The 18,113-nt window shown below is 38.7% G+C and overlaps 1 protein-coding gene across 3 annotated transcripts in view; it reads right to left on the bottom strand.

The window, feature by feature from the left end:
- Positions 1 to 560: 560 nt before the first annotated feature.
- Positions 561 to 18,113, bottom strand: part of znf536 (zinc finger protein 536) — a 192,638-nt gene continuing 175,085 nt past the window's right edge. For all 3 annotated transcript variants that reach the window (XM_084108541.1, XM_084108542.1, XM_084108543.1), the window contains one exon: positions 561 to 3,852. In XM_084108541.1, the coding sequence (XP_083964667.1) occupies positions 3,747 to 3,852 (106 nt within the window). In that variant the 3' untranslated portion in view covers positions 561 to 3,746. The remainder of the gene's footprint in view (positions 3,853 to 18,113) is intronic.

Below are 18,113 nucleotides of genomic sequence, written 5' to 3'. Positions count from 1 at the left end.
AAACATTTATATTACAAAAACAAGAATGCTTGCACACTGAAAGCATTTCTAATTACCACAGCTTTCAAGACAATAAACATTGCTTCCAAAAAAGGATATTGAAATGACTGAAATGAAAGCTTTAGCGTAAGTTCTGCCGGGAAGACTCAATTGTTACGTCACTTATTACCTTCACATCTAACCAATCGTGTTCTAATACTTGTAGTAAAAAAGATCAGTACTTACACATGTCTGAGTTCGCAGATGCTGATGCCAACATTCACCTCCATCCTCCAGTCCCCACCACACCCAGGATGGTCCCTGCCCATACCTCCCAGGGGGTCGGCTGCGCCCCTGCCTTCGTCTTCAGGCAGGAAATGCAGATTCCGTTACCCCCGGATTGCGAGCTACCGACGGGGCCTACGCCAAATAATTTTATATCATAATACTTGCTTGCTGGGCTGCAAGTATGCAAAGTATGCAATAAATGCATACTTGTTACGTTATTTTGCCTCCCGAGTCTTTCTGGTAGAACTAGGAAAAGACACAAATTATTGAGACAAAGTCATTGTTTTAAGAGGTAGAGGTTTTATTGCGTAAAACACTGGATAAAACTGTACTGCTTCAAAGACATTAGAACTTCTAAACAGCAGAAAGAAAACAGCCATTGCTGAAATAAAAACAACTTCTTGATAGTTCATCAGAATACTTATTTTCTCTTCTTTTGTCAAAAAGATGTGTGACAATAAATAATGACCAGGAATAATCCTTAAATACAATAACAAGTCATCTACTTGTTAAAAGCATATAAGTAGCAATATAATCCTCTAGCCTCCTCTGCAAATCCGCTGATATAGAAATATTCTTCATTTAGGAATGTTGGACAGTATAATGTTCATGATCACATACAATAGAATAGCATAGAGAGAAAGAAAACTGACATGATTTTTATTTTATTTTTTCAAGAAGCACAATATTGTAGAGCTCTAAAATATGCAAATGGCTATACCAGTGAAAATGACATGGAGTGGAGTTGGAATACTACTACTACTACTAATAATAATGATAAAAATATGGTGTTTTTTGGGGGGGTGGGGGTGGAAGTATAACGTGAATACATTAGCACCTGAAATTATGGGATGGACAATCACTATACAAAAAAAAAAAAAAAAAAAAAGTTCCAGTGTCACTAAAATAATTATTGCCTGTCTCGGAGCTCCAAACATGATCCAATAGGTCAGATGTAAGAAAAAGTGCTATGAATGGAATGTCCTTTTATTTTTTGCCTTTATTATTATATATATATATTTTTTTGCCTTTATTCTTTTTCTCTTTTTTTAAAGTTTATTTATTCTAATATACTTATGTTGGAGTGCGCACACTTACATACAAGAAAAGCAAACGACTGACAGTCACCAGAAAACACAGTTTGCGTTGAAACCTCTAAAGCTCAATGCAGTCAGAAAGTATGTCTTTAATTTCAAATGTTGCCCCTCTAGTAGAGCTCATACAAATAGTTGTATTAAATTTATCAACTCGATTTAAGGCAGTGAGAACTATCTTAATAAAAAGAAGAAGAAGAAAAGAGCAACAACAAAGAACAGACCAAAAATAAAATACTTTAGTATCTTCTTGCGTTATGGTGAATTAAAGAACCATTGCTTGGAACCTCTACTGTTTTTCTGAACTTGTAAAATCTCTGTGCACCACTTCTAGACCACTTTCAACTTCTCTTTATCTTTTCCTCTTTTTTTCTTGAGATGTTGTGGACTTAGGGCTCTGATAAGGGTTTATGTTTTTATTTACTGCTTAGTGAAGAGTGTGGCGGGTATTTGTGAGTCCTCTAAACTCCTCCCGGCGTGAATAGAGCAGCCGTAAGGCCCTGGGGTTTAAGTGCTGAGCTTCCCTGTGCTGAGCGGGAAGATATTGACTTTCTTAAAATCTGGATCATTTCTGTTTATCACAAAACATTAATACCCCCCCCCCCCCCCCCACCCCCCCACCCCAACACCCTTGCATCTCTAACCCGCTACCATACTTATTTACCTTCTAACCCCTGCTAGCCTTTAATAAAAGGAAGTACAATGAAAGTTGATACACTTTATTTTGTTCTTTAAGAGGCTTGATTTCAGAGGATCCAAACTGCCTGTATTGTTAATCTCTTTTAGTTGAGGAACATTCAGGACAACAAATGCACTCAAAAAAAATGAGGCCATGATGATTCATGGCATTAAAAAAAAATTAAACATAAAAAAGTAAAGATTATTAGGGAAATCAAAACATAAAAAACAAACAAACAAACCCAATAAATGCCATCCTGAAGTTTAGATTACAGACATGTAGCAGAGAAGTGATTATCTATATACTTCATATCTACAGTGCCCTCATAGTGCTGCTTTCTCAAGAGCTCTATAAAGAAGGTAGTCCCGCTGCGGGTCAATAAACCCCAGAAAAACGCTACGGTTCCTTCATATTATTTCCAAGTCACACTTAACAAATAACATATTCACCTTCTTGGTTACATACGAAAGTCCACCAGTTAGAAGGAAAGCAGCACCTTCTTCAAGAACAACAAAATTTCAATTTTTTTAATCTTTAAGAAGTGTTGAATGGAAATAAAGCACATTTAATGTGTCTCCGCCATTCACTTCAAGTGACTTACAAATTACATCCTAAAACTGCACAACAATGAAAAAGAAGAAAACAAATCTATCCACTGATTATTGTACAATATTGTTGGCCGTCATTGATTTATTTTTTTATTTTTCTACTTCATAGTAGAAATACAAGGAGGAAGGGAGGGAATGAGGGAGGCTGATAGGAAGTGCTACAGTCGTCGACCGACCCTTCTGCGGCCCGGCTGTTCAGGCGACTAAGGTTTCTCTTAACGTGTTCTGAAAGAGTGAGGAGAGGTGAAATGGGGAGGGGGGGGGGGTGGTGGTTGAATGGAAGCAGCGTGGGAGGGGGTTGAATTGATTTCCTCTGTGATGACAGCTCCAGTCAGGCTGGCACCAAACGCCCCAACCCCCCCATTTCACCATCCACATCCCTCCGTCCGCTCACTCCATCCCTGTGCGTCAGCGGCGCTGGGCAAATGGCCACTGGTGGTGTCATGTTCTTGAAGGGTGTGCTCAACAGCTCCCCTCCATCTTTCTTTCCCTTCCAACTGTCGCGAAATCGTTGGCGCGGATCGTTTTTCTGATAAAAGCATTATTTTTGGGTCAAAAGACACTCTGAGGAATTTAATGACAGTCTTTTTTTTAACATTGTCATTTTTTTCCCCTCTTCAGTAATGTCTCTTCAATGCACAATTCAGGCAACTCCAATAAGAGGCATGTATTTAGTTTCAGACTCATCAGAAATATGGTTCAGGTTTCTCTACTTCACCATCTCTATCCTGTGCTTCACAGAACATTACTGAGGCTGAAGTGTTTCGATTTGGGAGTTTATGATCCCCAACTTATGGAATACTAGTTGTTTTTTTGAGAAGTATTTTAAATCTCTTCACGTTTCTTTTAGAATGATGCAGTGGGAATGCTTGCATGATGTTGTGTCATTATCACTTCAAACCTCTGAAGGGCCTTAGAAATCCTTAGAAAGAATCAAGTTTTACACCGCGTCACTCAAGAGAACGAGGAGCATCACCAGAAATACCTTCTCCTGTGTTCACCTGGCCGGAGGAGGGAAGATTCCCATCCTCCGAGTTCCCGGAGACATCAGAGTCAATGCGAGAGCGTTTGAAGCGTCGGTCCGGGTACTGGCTGTTGTCAAAGGGCATGCGGTGAACACACAGCACGTGGGTCTTCAGGTTCCCTTTCTGAGAGGCGCTGTAAGGGCAGTAGCGGCACTGGAATGGCCTCTGACCTCCATGACCTGGGAAAGAAATCAGCGACATTATCATCCTGTACACTGTCAATATCAAAAGAATTCAACATTTTGTGCCTAATTTTAATCAGAAGGCCCACATAACGCTTGTGTTTAGTATTTGTAAGGTACTCCGTTACAACCACCACAAGATGGAAGTTTAATCTTGTGATACATCAGTATGTATCAAAAGCATTTCCTTGCGGACAATCTCTGCTCTTCATGTGAAGACGATTTCTTTGTGCGTTATCCTACAGAACTTTGAAAGTGCTCTTTTCAGCTTAGAGCAAGTACAGCTGTTTAAGAGATTGGATCTGATCATCGGTGCATTGTACACAATGACCCTTAATAGCCCACACAAGTCTGTTTGAGGAATGCAGATTACGTGCCTATCATATCTGGCTCTCTTATCGGGCCCATCCACTTAGAGCAAAGCCAGGCACTTTCAGCTACACATACTTTAGAACATTAATAACAGTACATTTGCTCTCCATTTTTCTCAATTCAATTTGAAAAGCACTAAATCAAATTAACATGGCGGTTTAAAATAGCAGCTGCGTTGGTGTGGAGAATGTAAAGTGGCTGCATTAAAGGTGTAGCCGCAACGCAACGTGAAAAATTTACGCATCCCCAAAGTAAGTGTGTGTATCTCCGACTGCTTAAATATGCGTGTGTGGCCCCCAAAAAAGAAGGATTTATTAGCACTTTATGTTTGGCTTTGGAGTCTCAGTGGCTTTCGAATACTACAATGTCTGCTGAGGCCTCGGTACAAAGGGGATTGCTACAAGTTTTAGAGCTTTCGATGTTCCAGTTGTCTGATAAGCAAGCCGGCGATGCACAATCCCGGCCGCTTCATTCAAACGCACTTTAATTTCACACTCCCTTACATTGCGCTAAGTCGGAGAGGCAGCATATTCTCATGCCACCAGTGTCACCAACTGTAAGTCAGCTTTCTTTCATTTTTCTTCTCCTCTCTTTTCTTCTCCCCTATCTTGTCTCTTCCTGAAGTGGCGGCTGTTTAGGAAAACACAGAGGGAGCTGGGCGTTGTCAGAGATTGGTCCAACTGGCTACGGAATGGGCTGATTTTCAACCCCATTTAAAAAAGGAAATCTACATTTTCAGTACATGGGATAAACAGAATAAATACAGAAATTCAGAGGAATATTGGGAGGAGAGCATTGTGCTCACTGTGGCTGTGACAGGACTCCAGGTAAATGATGAACAGGCCTCAGAGACAAACAAAAAAGAAAACCAACGCCTATTGACATGTAACCTCTGTCACAGCTCTCGGTATTCATCCAGAAAGCTTCCTCCAGCTCCCCTTTTCAAAGTGAGATAATACTGCCCCTTCAGGGTGCCTATTTGGTGATCAAAATAATTGGCAAGAATGAATTATTCGAGGGCACATTTTTCTTATATCAAAAAGAGCACACACATTGAGTCCCCTCTCAAAATGTTTCCCATAATAGTTGCCCCGATTACTTAAAAACTAATTGGGGCAATTTTGGCTTGTTGCTGCTAGTTCCTAAATGACAAAATAAGAGGGGACAGAATATGAGATTTTATGTGCAAAGATTACAGTGTGTCATAGTGTGTGTGCCATGCTAGTACACTACAGCAAGTTTGTTTTTTGAGTGCTCAAAGCAAAACATAACATTTTCCTCAAATTCATCTCTTTCTTATTTTAGCACCTTCAATCTCTAAAACATTACACACAAATATTAACACTTCGGTGTATATTAAAGCAACATTTTTAATATATTTAACAGAGAGAGATACTTTTTTTTTTACTTTAACAATCACTTTAATACAAAAATTAAAAATTATTTCCTTCCTTTTTCTTCTTCTATTCTGAACAATTATACAGACAATGAGGCATCACAAAAAAAAAAAAAACGAACAAAAAATGACATTGTTATTAACATCACAAATACATTTGTCTTACATTGCGAGAGATACATTGCGCGAGAGAGAGAGAGAGAGAGAGAGAGAGAGAGAGAGAGAGAGAGAGAGAGAGAGAGAGAGAGAGAGAGAGAGAGAGAGAGAGAGAGAGAGAGAGAGAGAGAGAGAGAGAGAGAGAGAGAGAGAGAGAGAGAGAGAGAGAGAGAGAAGAGAAGCTTTCTGTAGCTTTCTGTAGAGTGTAGCTTTCTATAGCTAAAACAGAAGAGCGTTAGAGCTTGCAATGCTAAGGTCATGGGTTCGATTCCCAGGGAAAGCAAGAATTGATAAGAATGTAAATGTGTACCTTGAAATACAATGTAAGTCGCTTGGGATAAAAGCGTCTGCCAAATGCATAAATGTAAAGGGTTAATAATGGGTTAAATATTGTCTCTGATATCTTGCAATCTAAAAAAGCAAAACATTGACAGTAAGGGATTGGGTTATATAGGGTGTGCTGATTATTATTAGGATTAATTAAAGAAAAACAGAAGTTAATGAGAAACATATGGATACAAGCCTGTGTGTTTGTGTTTATACTGGGGGACAATTGTCCCCATACATTCATTAAATCTGACAAAACCTCTCATTTGGGGACATCCAGGGACAATAAAGATACACATTTTTAATAATTAAAGAAATACTTTTTTTTTTTTTTTCTAAAATTGCAAAGCTTATTCTTTTAATCTGTAGTAATTATGATTACCTTTACTTAAAAACAATAAAAGTCCAAGGTATGTCCTCATATAGGTAAACATCTATATGTGTGTGGCATAATCATGAATGTCAGCAGTGATGGTATCTCTTTCTTTCTCTTTCTTGTTCCCTCTTTCTTTCTCTCATTCTTCTTTTCATAGTTCTCCTGTGATTCACATTTACTGCAACTGAGGTGCCAAGTGACATGAACTAGTATGAGGAATTTTATTCCTCCATTCTCTCTCTCTCTTTCTCCAGTATGTGTCAGTCCTTTCCACATTTTTTTCATTCTGTTTCCCGAAACTGTGAGTCCTGTGTGAGTAAAAATTCCAATGTACTTGTTACCAATGGCCAATAAATCTTTTGAATGCTCCGTGGCCAAAAAACACACATGAACACATTTGCACCTCTATACATACAAAGCTTTGCAAAACAACATATGGAAATGACAGGTGATTTTTATCTCCAACCACCCTTTTTTCCTCTTACCCCTTTCCATCATTTTCTAACATTGTCTCAAAATAGAGAGAGAAAAAGAGTGCGAAAGAGTTCTATTATTGTCAGCAGTGTGCCATTATCACGCCTGCCTAATTAACCCCTGAAGGCCTCATATGTGGAGATCAGAGGGCGAAGGAGAGGAGGGGGGAGAACCGATGACAACACCCACTTCCTGCAAATTCCACATTATCACTCCATCATTGTCCTTCTCACCGTCTATCATTCCAAAAATTAAAATAGTATAAATAATCACATTTATTCATTCAGTTCACTCGTTTTCTCTCTTCTACATAACACATCTTAACATCATTGAATCTAGTCTGTATCTATATCTCATCTCCATCCTTTCTGAAGACACGTCTAATGCTCCCTCTTGTGGTGCCACCTGATCTTGCCCTCTCACGCTCTCCTTTTCATTCTCCTTTTCTTATCTCGTCACTTATACACACACACACACACACACACACACACACACACACACACACACACACACACACACACACACACACACACACAGACATGGAGGTGCTTTGGCATGTAATCAAAATCAGTCTTATATAAATTCCATCTGATGCCAGAGCTACCATCTGTGAAAGAATGCTGCCTCTCACCTCTGTCTGTCTGTGAGAAGTCACCCTGTCCAACGCTCAGTAACAAAGAGTGTGTATGTGTGTGTGACAGAGAAAGAGCGGGAAGAAGGGTGCTGAGGAGGAAAAATGATTAATTTGCAGAATGCTTGTGATTTGCTCATATATTATTATAACAGCTCATCAGCACATGACGAATCCCTTGCCCCACGCAGCAGAAAGAACCTGCAGGGCTTCAGCATTTTTACTGTGTGTGTGTTTACACACCCGAGCATGTGTCCCTGTGTATGTGTGGCATGTCTTTGAAAAATAATAGCTCATGAGCATGTCATGAATGTCTGTTTCTGCATGTGTGTGGCTTTGTTTGGGAGGAATACTGCATGTTTAGTGTGTGTGTGTGTGTGTGTGTGTGTGTGTGTGTGTGTGTGTGTGTGTGTGTGTGTGTATGGGCTGGCACCTGACAGACTGCAGAGCCTTTAATGACTTTCAGATGCTCACTGTGAGTAACTCCAGCTTGAGAACGAGCGAGATAGGAATACTGAAGGAGAGAGAGAGACTTCCACTCTGCGGGTGATTAAGGGTTTAAACACTCACATCCTTTCAACTCACACTGTAGATATGAATGAGGTCACCTGAGTTAAACACTTCCGCTCTGTGTGGATGAAAGTCATATTGCTTTTATACAACAGTTCAACAAACAATAAGTTCATTTTGAGTGACTTACATTTTTGATCCAACATACTTTTATTTTTGGAGCGGCAATGAAAATATTTCTAAATAAGGCCACAGTAGTATAGTGTTCTTGAGGGAATCAGTGTTTTTTGAACAAATCATTTGAATAAATTATTCAGTGACTTGCTCATAAAGACAATCTCTTGTTTCATTTCTGAATGATTAAGAGTTTTTGAACAAATCGGTTGAAGTAATCATTCAATTACTAACTCATAAAGTAATTGACTGCATCCGAAATCACATTCTCTCAGTGTAGGCACGTCTTTTGAATAAGTACTTACTTTGTTAAAAAATGTTCTATAATTTTGAATGTGTGTAGTAGAAATGTAACCCGGACATCCTACATTCGTCATATTGTCTTTGTAAAGTGACCTACCAGTGTCAGTTGGGTCACTTTACTGACATTCACAAATCCTCTCCCATGACCTAATTGGATAGTAAAGCATCCATTGGATGCACATACCATCTTTTGGTGGTATTGGTACCAGGTCTGTCATTAGAGGAGATTGTGAAGTACCATATAGGCGAACATCTTTTGGTCAGAAAGTATTATCTGTGATAGGGAGCAAATATTATAATAGTTTACCACAGTCAATAAGTAATGTTCTACTTATCACACTTTTAAAGAACAAGTGGCTTATGACAAATCAGGTGTGTAAACATTTTTCTTAGTAATTTTAGTAATGTGTTTTGGGTATTGGTTTTTTGTAGTAGTGTGTGCTGAGTATTTGTTTTTGTGTGTACCTGCCTAGGGACCGCGGACGTAAATTAGTAATTTTGCTATAATCCGGCTTGTTTAGGCTACATTGTGTATTTTGTGCAAATGTTCATTAACATGCTTTGTCCCTGTCAAATAAAAACAAACTGAAACTGATCAATGATTAACTCATAAAGACAGTCACTCGTCGCCACCCTCTGGCATAACGATGTAACCTGCAGAAAGAGTAACTGAAAAATACCCATCAATACACACAAACTGACAGTCTATCGAAAGACAGAGACAAGCAGCACGATGTAAACAGTGAAAAGTCCCAGTACTGTTGGACTGTGCTCAACAAATCAGAATCAAGGACTAAAACATATTGTTGTATAAATGTTAAAATTCAAAACTGTGGAGAGTCAACGTACTCAAAGATCACCAGCGTCTGAGTCATACCATGAGTGCCATACTGATTTCTGTTCTTAAAATGTTTTTGAACAACATGCCCATACTGTGTTTCTGTAAGCAAAACTATGTCTGCCTATAAGATAAAAAAGATTCTCTAAGCCTTTGTGATATTTCAAATATAATGAATCTGTATCTGTAGGAATTACACAAAGCTGTGCATGTGTGTGTTTTTGGGCCAGGTTTTTCTGCTCTGTGGAGCATGTTACATATCGTTGTGCTTATATCTGAGTGGAAACTTTCTGTCTCTGTGTGTGTGTTTGAGTGTCACCTATATGGAAGAGAAGGAAAAAATAAAGAAAAACAGAGGGAGTGTGTGTCTGGGGAGAACGCAAGCCACAGAAGGTGTGAGCAGTAAAAAGTGATGTACCATCTGTCGGCCAGTAATAACCTGCGTGTTGTAAAGGCTGGGAGATTACTCAGCAAAGAGAGCTTCCAAACACCCAAATCCCTCCACAACGTTAGTGCGCTACGCACTATCTCTCCCCACCTGCTCCCAAAACCCTGCTGAGAAAGATTCCACACTAAAACCGACATCACACCTTCAGATCCACTCGCTCTGATTCGGTAAACACAAAGAAGCAAAGACACCACTACAATGGACTGGCACTAAGCTGAACATCTTTGCACCTGCACTGTGCTCAGTAATAATATCTATCTTAGTTAAGTTTTATCATTATAAAGTTTAAATGCATTCACATAGATATCAAGAGGTTTCCATACAAAAAAATACAAAAAAAAGGAACAGTTTTGAATTTTGCTAATGAGCCTCTAGTCAACCACAATGGATATTTCTCAAACTGAAAAGAAAAGCTATGAGAGATTTTATAGCACTAAATGCAGCTCTAATGGAAATAGTTTGAAGAAATGATGCTGTAGTCTGACTCTCTGAAAAAAAAAAAAAAAAACACAGGGGAACTTGGATTTGGCATTGTGTGTGTATGTATCAAAAGCAAACTCTAAAAGCTCCACCGGGGAAGCAGGTCCCATGTTAACCGCTGAACTAGATTACAGACTGATGCAGCAGGCGTACCTCTTAATATACTCTCTGTTTCTCTGCTATGCATTTCCCAGTCTGCCTGCCACTATATCTCTCTTCAATCTTCCTTACTTGGCTTCATTTCTCTCTTTTCTGAACAAATGGAATTCTTTGAAGTGTTCCAGAGTGTTTTTTTTTTTTTTTTTTTTTTTTTTTTTTTACGGACATGTCTGAGTAACTGTGTGCAGAAAGGTAAGGGAAGGATTTTTGGGATAATATACCACTTCCTTTACTGACAGTGCATGAGAGGTGCTGGCAAGGGTCTGAATAGAGCCCCGTGATTGGTCAAGAGTTAGAAAGGCTCATGGGTAAAAGGCAGTATATACATCATGTGATGGGAGCGATGTGTCAGGCAGTCTCAGCTGGACTGTGTGTCTGTGTGTGGGTATCTGTGTGGCCAGGGGAGGAAGAGTTCATGAGTACTCATCTGCAGTACTGCTCACTTCTCTCCTTCTCTCTTTCCCTAAAGAGCATATTGCTGCACATTCTAGTGCTGAGCTGTCACGCCAGACACATAATAAATGTCTACGAGTGTGTGCGTGTATGCTGTGTGTGTGTGTATGTGTTTTTTGCGAAGGAGAGAGAAAAAAGAGCATCTTGTACCTGACGAGTTTCATTCTGAATTTGGTCATTCTGGACAAAAAAATAAAAATAAAAAAGTACTGTAGCATGGCTGAGCGATGCATCAGCACTTTGATGTGTACGGGAAAGCAGGGATAATCATAACGCTGACATTTATGGAACACTGAACTATTTAGAATGCTTAAGGTAAAATGTCTTTCTGAGAAATTGTATTTACAATAAAACATTTCAGACAGTCACTGTATCTATGATTTTACAATATATATATATATAGGCTACATATAGCTATTATTTTCATATAGACATGATCATTGCACACACACTCACACACACACACACACACATATATATATATATTTTATATATATATATATATTTATTTATTTATTTTTATTTTTAAATATAACACATGAACACAGAGAACCAAAACTTACATTTGCCATAACTGTTCATATTTCAATGTAAATTGGGGCTCGATTTTAAACTGCAGATTTTAAGTCTTCCTTAAAATATGTGTTTCCATATCAGCTAGTTTGCATGCGTAAGTCTGATCTGTATTAATGCTTATCCATAATCTTAAAATATGCCCAGTGTCTGAGCAGGTTGTGTATCGTAGTAAATACAATTATTCACACTATAGAGCATTTTCATTTGTTGTTACATTCATCACACATTATCATTACAATTAACCACGAAACATCGGCCTTTGTGTATGTCTAATTTAATTGTATCTGACTCGATTAAGTTAATGGGTAAATCTAATTGACAAAGGTAATGACGGCTGTAATGTCAAAGATATCCAAGATAAAATTTCAACAATTTAGGCTAAACCTATAAATATATAAGTATAGATAAATATATATGTAGAAATAAATGAGCAAAAAACAACAAAATCTGTATGATTACTATTCAGTATTTGTGGTATTATCACCATGACAGTTTTTCTTTAAAAAAAAAACAATGAAATATTTTGTCATAATAATATGTAGTATACTTTCACAAGCAATATATTGAATAAAAATACCACAATAACAAAAATGTAATTATATGCAAATAAACAAACAAAAATGACTAGAGGAAGTACACACAAAAAGTTTGTTTCACTCTCAAGTTCACATTTTTATAATCCTTGCTTGAAAAATATTGGGCCTACTGTCTGTGATGAAGGACTTGAGGATGAAACTCGATGCAAGCTCAAAAATTCCCTTTGGATTACTTAATTTTAAAATAAATACTGTAATTTTGTTTGTGTGTGGTCTGGCCTATCTTCACCCTTTATACAAAATATTTTGCAGATATATGTACTTTAGTAAGCATATTGCGCAGTTATACTTGAGTCAGTCTAATTACACAATGAAACAGGCCAAATTTCGCAGACATAATTGTTGGTCAGGGTGTCTCACTAAGAAATGCAAAAACACATCATCAAAATATTATGTATGTACTGTAGTAATAGCCAATGTACGCTTTGTTCCTGTGAGCTTTTTGTTTTCTATACATTTTATTCATACTAAAAAATTTTTTTTTTACCAAAATAATTCTGCCAGATAAATACCTGAACTAAGTTTAGTGTTTTGTTCTTCCCTCATAAGAACAAACATTTTTTTTAGATATATTTTAAAAATATAAAATAGTTTCCTCATATTTTGTGAAAACAATGAAACACATTGAAAATAATGAAAACAAATGATCATTAAAAACAAATATTCCCTCCGGACATCACTTTTGGCCACTACTATGTCTGTTGTCTGTTGTCTGTCTGTGTGTGTGTGTGTGTGTGTGTGTGTGTGTGTGTGTGTGTGTGCGTGCGTGCGTGCGTGCGTGCGTGCGTGCGTGCGTGCGTGCGTGCGTGCGTGCGTGCGTGCGTGCGTGTGTGTGCGTGCGTGTGTGTGTGTGTGTGTGTGAGAGAGAGAACAGGTTTATAAAACAGAGGGTAGTAGGATAGTAAAACCTGATATCACCACATCATTCCCCACAAGGGAAATTATTTAGTAAACATACATATAATATATTTTTTGAAAATGTAAAAATGCAGAAAGTTTTCTGTGAGGGTAGGTTTAGGTTAGTGAGGGGATAGAATATACAGTTTGTACAGTATAAAAGTAATTACGCCTATATGAAGAATCACCACAAAGAGAGCAAAAGCATGTGTGTGTGTGTGTGTGTGTGTGTAATACAATATACAATGTAAGTGATATAAAATGAAAGTGCATATATTTGCAGCAAGCAGTTGTTCCTCAAGGCCTCCACACTTGAAAAGACAATCAAAACATTCCCTTTCCCACAGGCCTCAGCACTAAGCAGACAGACACACTGATATGAACAAAGGCAGAGGATGAAGGTGTGTGTGGCACTGGGTCAGCAGGTGTTGTTCTGCTAGCCATAACATGATCCATGGCTTTCTAATGGCTGGCTAAAGGGGAGCAGGGCCGAGCGTCACTGGACCTCCAGCAGGACTAAGTGCTCATCTGCTCAGGTTTCAATAACATTTCCCATCAGCTTTTATATACACCAATACTGATCTTTTCCCATGCAGACACGGAAAATATCGATGAGGGCGACTCAATGCAGACGCATGACTGTTTTCATGTGAGCTACCTAGAAGTAGATGTAAAATTGAATAAAATATCTCGCTCTCTTGTTACAAGTCTCATACGACTCTTTCCATACGTTTCTCTTGAATTTCCCGTCCACCTCCATCTTCCTCTCTCTTCTCATCATTTCCTTTCTGTTTTGTCCCCAGGACCAATTTGTCTGCCGTAAGAGAATTCCCTGAGTTCGGAGGAGTCAGTGGAGAAGGCTTTGGCAGTGGGGGGTGGGTGGGTTTGGGGGGGGAGGGCCAGGAAGGGCCACCTCCAAATAAGTTCCATTAATCACCCAACACACTCTAATGTAACTAATATTTTACAATTAGAGGAGACAAGACGGAGCTCCGAGCCATCTATCTCTCTTATACCACATGATCATCGATTCATAAGACCCTGCCTGAGAGCTGAGAAAATACACACACGCACACACACTCTTGTTAAGTTGCACGTGTATGTGTGTGAGACTGTATGTGCTCGCCGATGATGAGCATTATGACACGGTGTGTATCCAGACGCCCAGAGAGCTCTCGAATGGTGACAGATGACTGTTGTCTGCGTGCGTGTAAATGAGAGAGGAAGAGTGCGCAAAAATGTGTAAAAATGTGAAAAGGCTGTCAAAGAACGTCTGATAAGATTGATTACGGATTGACTGCAGATTGAAAATGGAAATAGAGTGCAATTCTCTCTGCAGACAATGCGTTTCTCTCTCAGATATCATTTAGTTGCCCTTAATGACAAGATATGCTACTGTATAAACAGGCTATAATCCATGTGACTGACTCAATGGCAGGACAAAACTATAAGGTCTGAATGTTAAAATGTCTGCCACAAGCTCTCACATCATTTCTATCAAGATTTACTGATGTAATATCCATTTCTTGATTGTAATCTATTATATGTCATGTGTTGGTGTTCAAAGATCACAGTGTTCAGCCTCCATCAGAAGCATTGTTGCTATAAGTTGGTTTATAGCGCCACCTGGTGGTGTGAATAAATAATTGCGTTTGCTATAGTATGCAGCCTGCATGCAGGCCAAATGAAAGCCAGCTGAACAAATGAGAGAGAAGAGAGGTTCAAGCGCAGGTCACCATCTGCCCAGCTACAAGTGCTGGCACACAGCAACCCAGCCGCGCAGCCTTCTTAAACACATCACACTCACACAAATATGACACCAGAGACAGAGTGACACTAATGCGCTGAAATACCTTTTACAATACGTAAATGTACGCACACGCACACAAACGTGTATATCCTTATTAATTATCAATACATCTTATACAAATAAATATCATCTTGATAACTTAGTATGGTGACTAAAAGATTACCATACTCACACTCCAAATGAATACTTAATTGATACATGAATTAAATAAAAAAAATGAAACAAGCCAACTGTAAGCTGATTCGTTACAACTGAGTGCTGTGAAACCAGCCTAAACCAGCCAAGACCATCAAACAAGAGGGAAAAACAGTATGATCTAAAAGAATCAAATGGTCAATGCAGGGGTGCAAGTATTTTTGAGGTAACACTTTAGAATAATGCTCAATTCGTCAACATTAATGCATCAGATATCATTAACTAACATCGAAAATGTACTTTTCCTAGCATTTATTAATTTAGATTAATGATAATTTATTCATAAGACATTCATAATACATGAACTAATGTTAAATATTATTGTCTATTATTAGTTAATGATGTCTACCGCATTAACAAATGGTTAGTATACAACTAATGTTGTAACGGGTAACACTTTAGTTTCCTTGTTATATGTACTTACTATAGTAATAAAAGTAAATGATGATTCATTACATGCAACTAACTAAACCAAACCCAAACCCAATAGTAAGTGCATGTTGTTAATTAATATTCATTACTTAAATGTATAACTACACTGTAACAAGAAGTATAGCAACAACCGGTTACACTTTATTTTAAGGTGTCCGCGTTACAGTGTAAGTATACATTTAAGTACTGAGTACTAATTAACTACATGCACTTACTTTAGGGTTAGGGTTAGAATTGGGATTTGATTTAGGGTTAGTTGCATGTAATTATGCATAATTTATAGTTATTACTACAGTAACTACATGTGTGTAAAAAGGACACTGTAAAATAAAGTGTTACCCAAAACTCGAACAATGTTACTCATTTTTTAGAGACTATCATTAATAAGATAATGCATTAAACCTAATCCTTGACTATCTATTCATCCATCCATCTATCTTAAAGAAACAGCTTGACTTTCGTCAATTTCTTCACTCAACAGCTCCAGACAAGCTAGACACAAGGAGGGGGTTCAGGAAAATGAAACGGTTATTTTTTCAGGATGTGAGTTTTATTAGGTCCAGGCCTTTCTCCATCTGGTCTAGTGTAGCTGATCCGTTTAAAAATTAGTCAGGCGTTGACCTCAGACACCTCCCCTCACCGGGTCTTGACGGCAGGTTAACACAAATATGGATCCCATCAGACTAAAGGGTATCAGGTTTCCTTCCACTGAGACCCCGCTAACCCACAGGAAAAGGTTAAGAAAAACATGAAATACGGAACTATAATGGGAAAATGTTCTCTCAGTTTGCGGTGTGTGAATGTGCGTGTGAGAATGGTTTTCATGTGTTTAGAGAGCAGTGTCTTATCTCTCTGAGGTATTGACACAACAGGCCTCTGAGCCAAAGGGTGTCAGTTTATCGCTTGTCACTGGCCTACGTTTGAGAGTGTGTGATGGGGCAAATCCATCTCTGAAAGAGGGCTGGAGAGAGGGAACGTCCTTGAGAGGTATATCCTCTGCTTATATGTGACCATGGGCCACAAAACCAGTCACAAGTCGCACGGTTATATTTGTGGCAATACATTGCATGGGTCAAAATTATCCACTTTTCTTTTATGCCAAAAATAATTTGGATATTAAGTAAAAATCATGTTCCATGAAGATATTTTGTAAATTGCCTACCGTAAATATATTAAAAAAATATTTTTTTGAGTGGATGCAGCAAAAGCGCAAACATAAATGGACAACTTTAAAGGCAATTTTCTTAATGTTTCGATTTTTTTGCACCCTCAGATTCCTCAGCCAAATATTGTCCTATCCTAACAAACCATATATCAATGGCAAGCTTATTTATTCAGCTATGTATACATAATTTTAAAAAAAAATGACCCTTGTGACTGGTTTTGTGGTCCAGAGTCACATATAGGGATGTCCCGATCCGATCACGTGATCGGAAATCGGGCCCGATCACGTGTTTTCAGACTCGATCGGAATCGGACGTTACCTCCCGATCAGGACTCGGATATATATGTATATATATTCTCATTATTTTTTAACACATCTATAGTTATGCGGTGGCACAGAGTTACGCCGGTTTCACACTGCACGCGTTAGCAGAGCGTAAGCAGCGCAGGAGCAGTGCGTATGGTGAGCAGGAGCAGGACACGCGCGTTTTGCTTTCACACTGGCAGCGTTTGTCACGCGCGGCTGAACCGCGGGTTGTGTAGGCTACAGACAGAGTAGGCTACTCTATAATGGATAAGTTGGCATTGCTTTTTTTCGTCAAGAAGCTTATTTTATTAATAATTTCATATAACTTTTGGTTCATCTTTGTTTTTATTGTTCTGGCAACAAGTTTGTTTTTGGACATTTGTTTTCTTTTTAAATTGCTGTTGGTCATTTGATTGACTGTTTAAAACACAATAGATATCATCAATGCACTTTTTGGATAAAACTGCGGTGTATTATGGCCATGATCAATGTATTGTCACTTTAATTCAGCAAAAGCGGCGCAGCAAAAATAGACTCGGCGCCGAAACGATCGCGGCACTTCTGCTCTGCTACGCACTGCCGCGCCGCCTCTGCGTGCGGTGTGACGCCGGTTTCACACTGCACGCATTAGCAGAGCGTAAGCAGCGCAGGAGCAGTGCATATGGTGAGCAGGAGCAGGACACGAGCGTTTTGCTTTCACACTGGCAGCGTTTGTCACGCGCGGCTGAACCGCAGCGTGTGTATAGACAGAGTACTCTATAATCAGGGTAAGTTGGCATTGCTTTATTTCGTTTTCAAATACATTTAAGAGAAAAGACTTGTCAAGAAGCTTATTTTATTAACATTTCATTTATATAACTTTTGATTCGTCTTTGTTTTTATTGTTCGGGCAACAAGTTTGTTTTTGGACATTTGTTTTCTTTTTAAATTGCTGTTGGTCATTTGAGTGACTGTTTAAAACACAATAGATATCATCAATGCGCTTTTGGGGTAAAACTGCGGTGTATTTTGGCCTTGATCAATGCGTGTCACTTTAATTCAGCGTAAGCGGCGCGTTAAAAATAGACTGGGCGCCGAAACTATCGCGGCACTGCTGTTCCTGCTCTGCTCCTGCTACGCGCTGCCGCGCCGCTTCTGCGTGCGGTGTGAATGCACTCATTGATTAACATGGACGCCGAAAAAAA

This window comes from Abramis brama (assembly GCF_963993115.1).
Source record: "Abramis brama genome assembly, chromosome: 3".
In the NCBI taxonomy this organism is placed as follows: Eukaryota; Metazoa; Chordata; class Actinopteri; order Cypriniformes; family Leuciscidae; genus Abramis; species Abramis brama.
The sequence above is the reverse complement of the archived record's forward strand: the minus strand, read 5'-3'. Positions and strand labels throughout refer to the sequence as shown.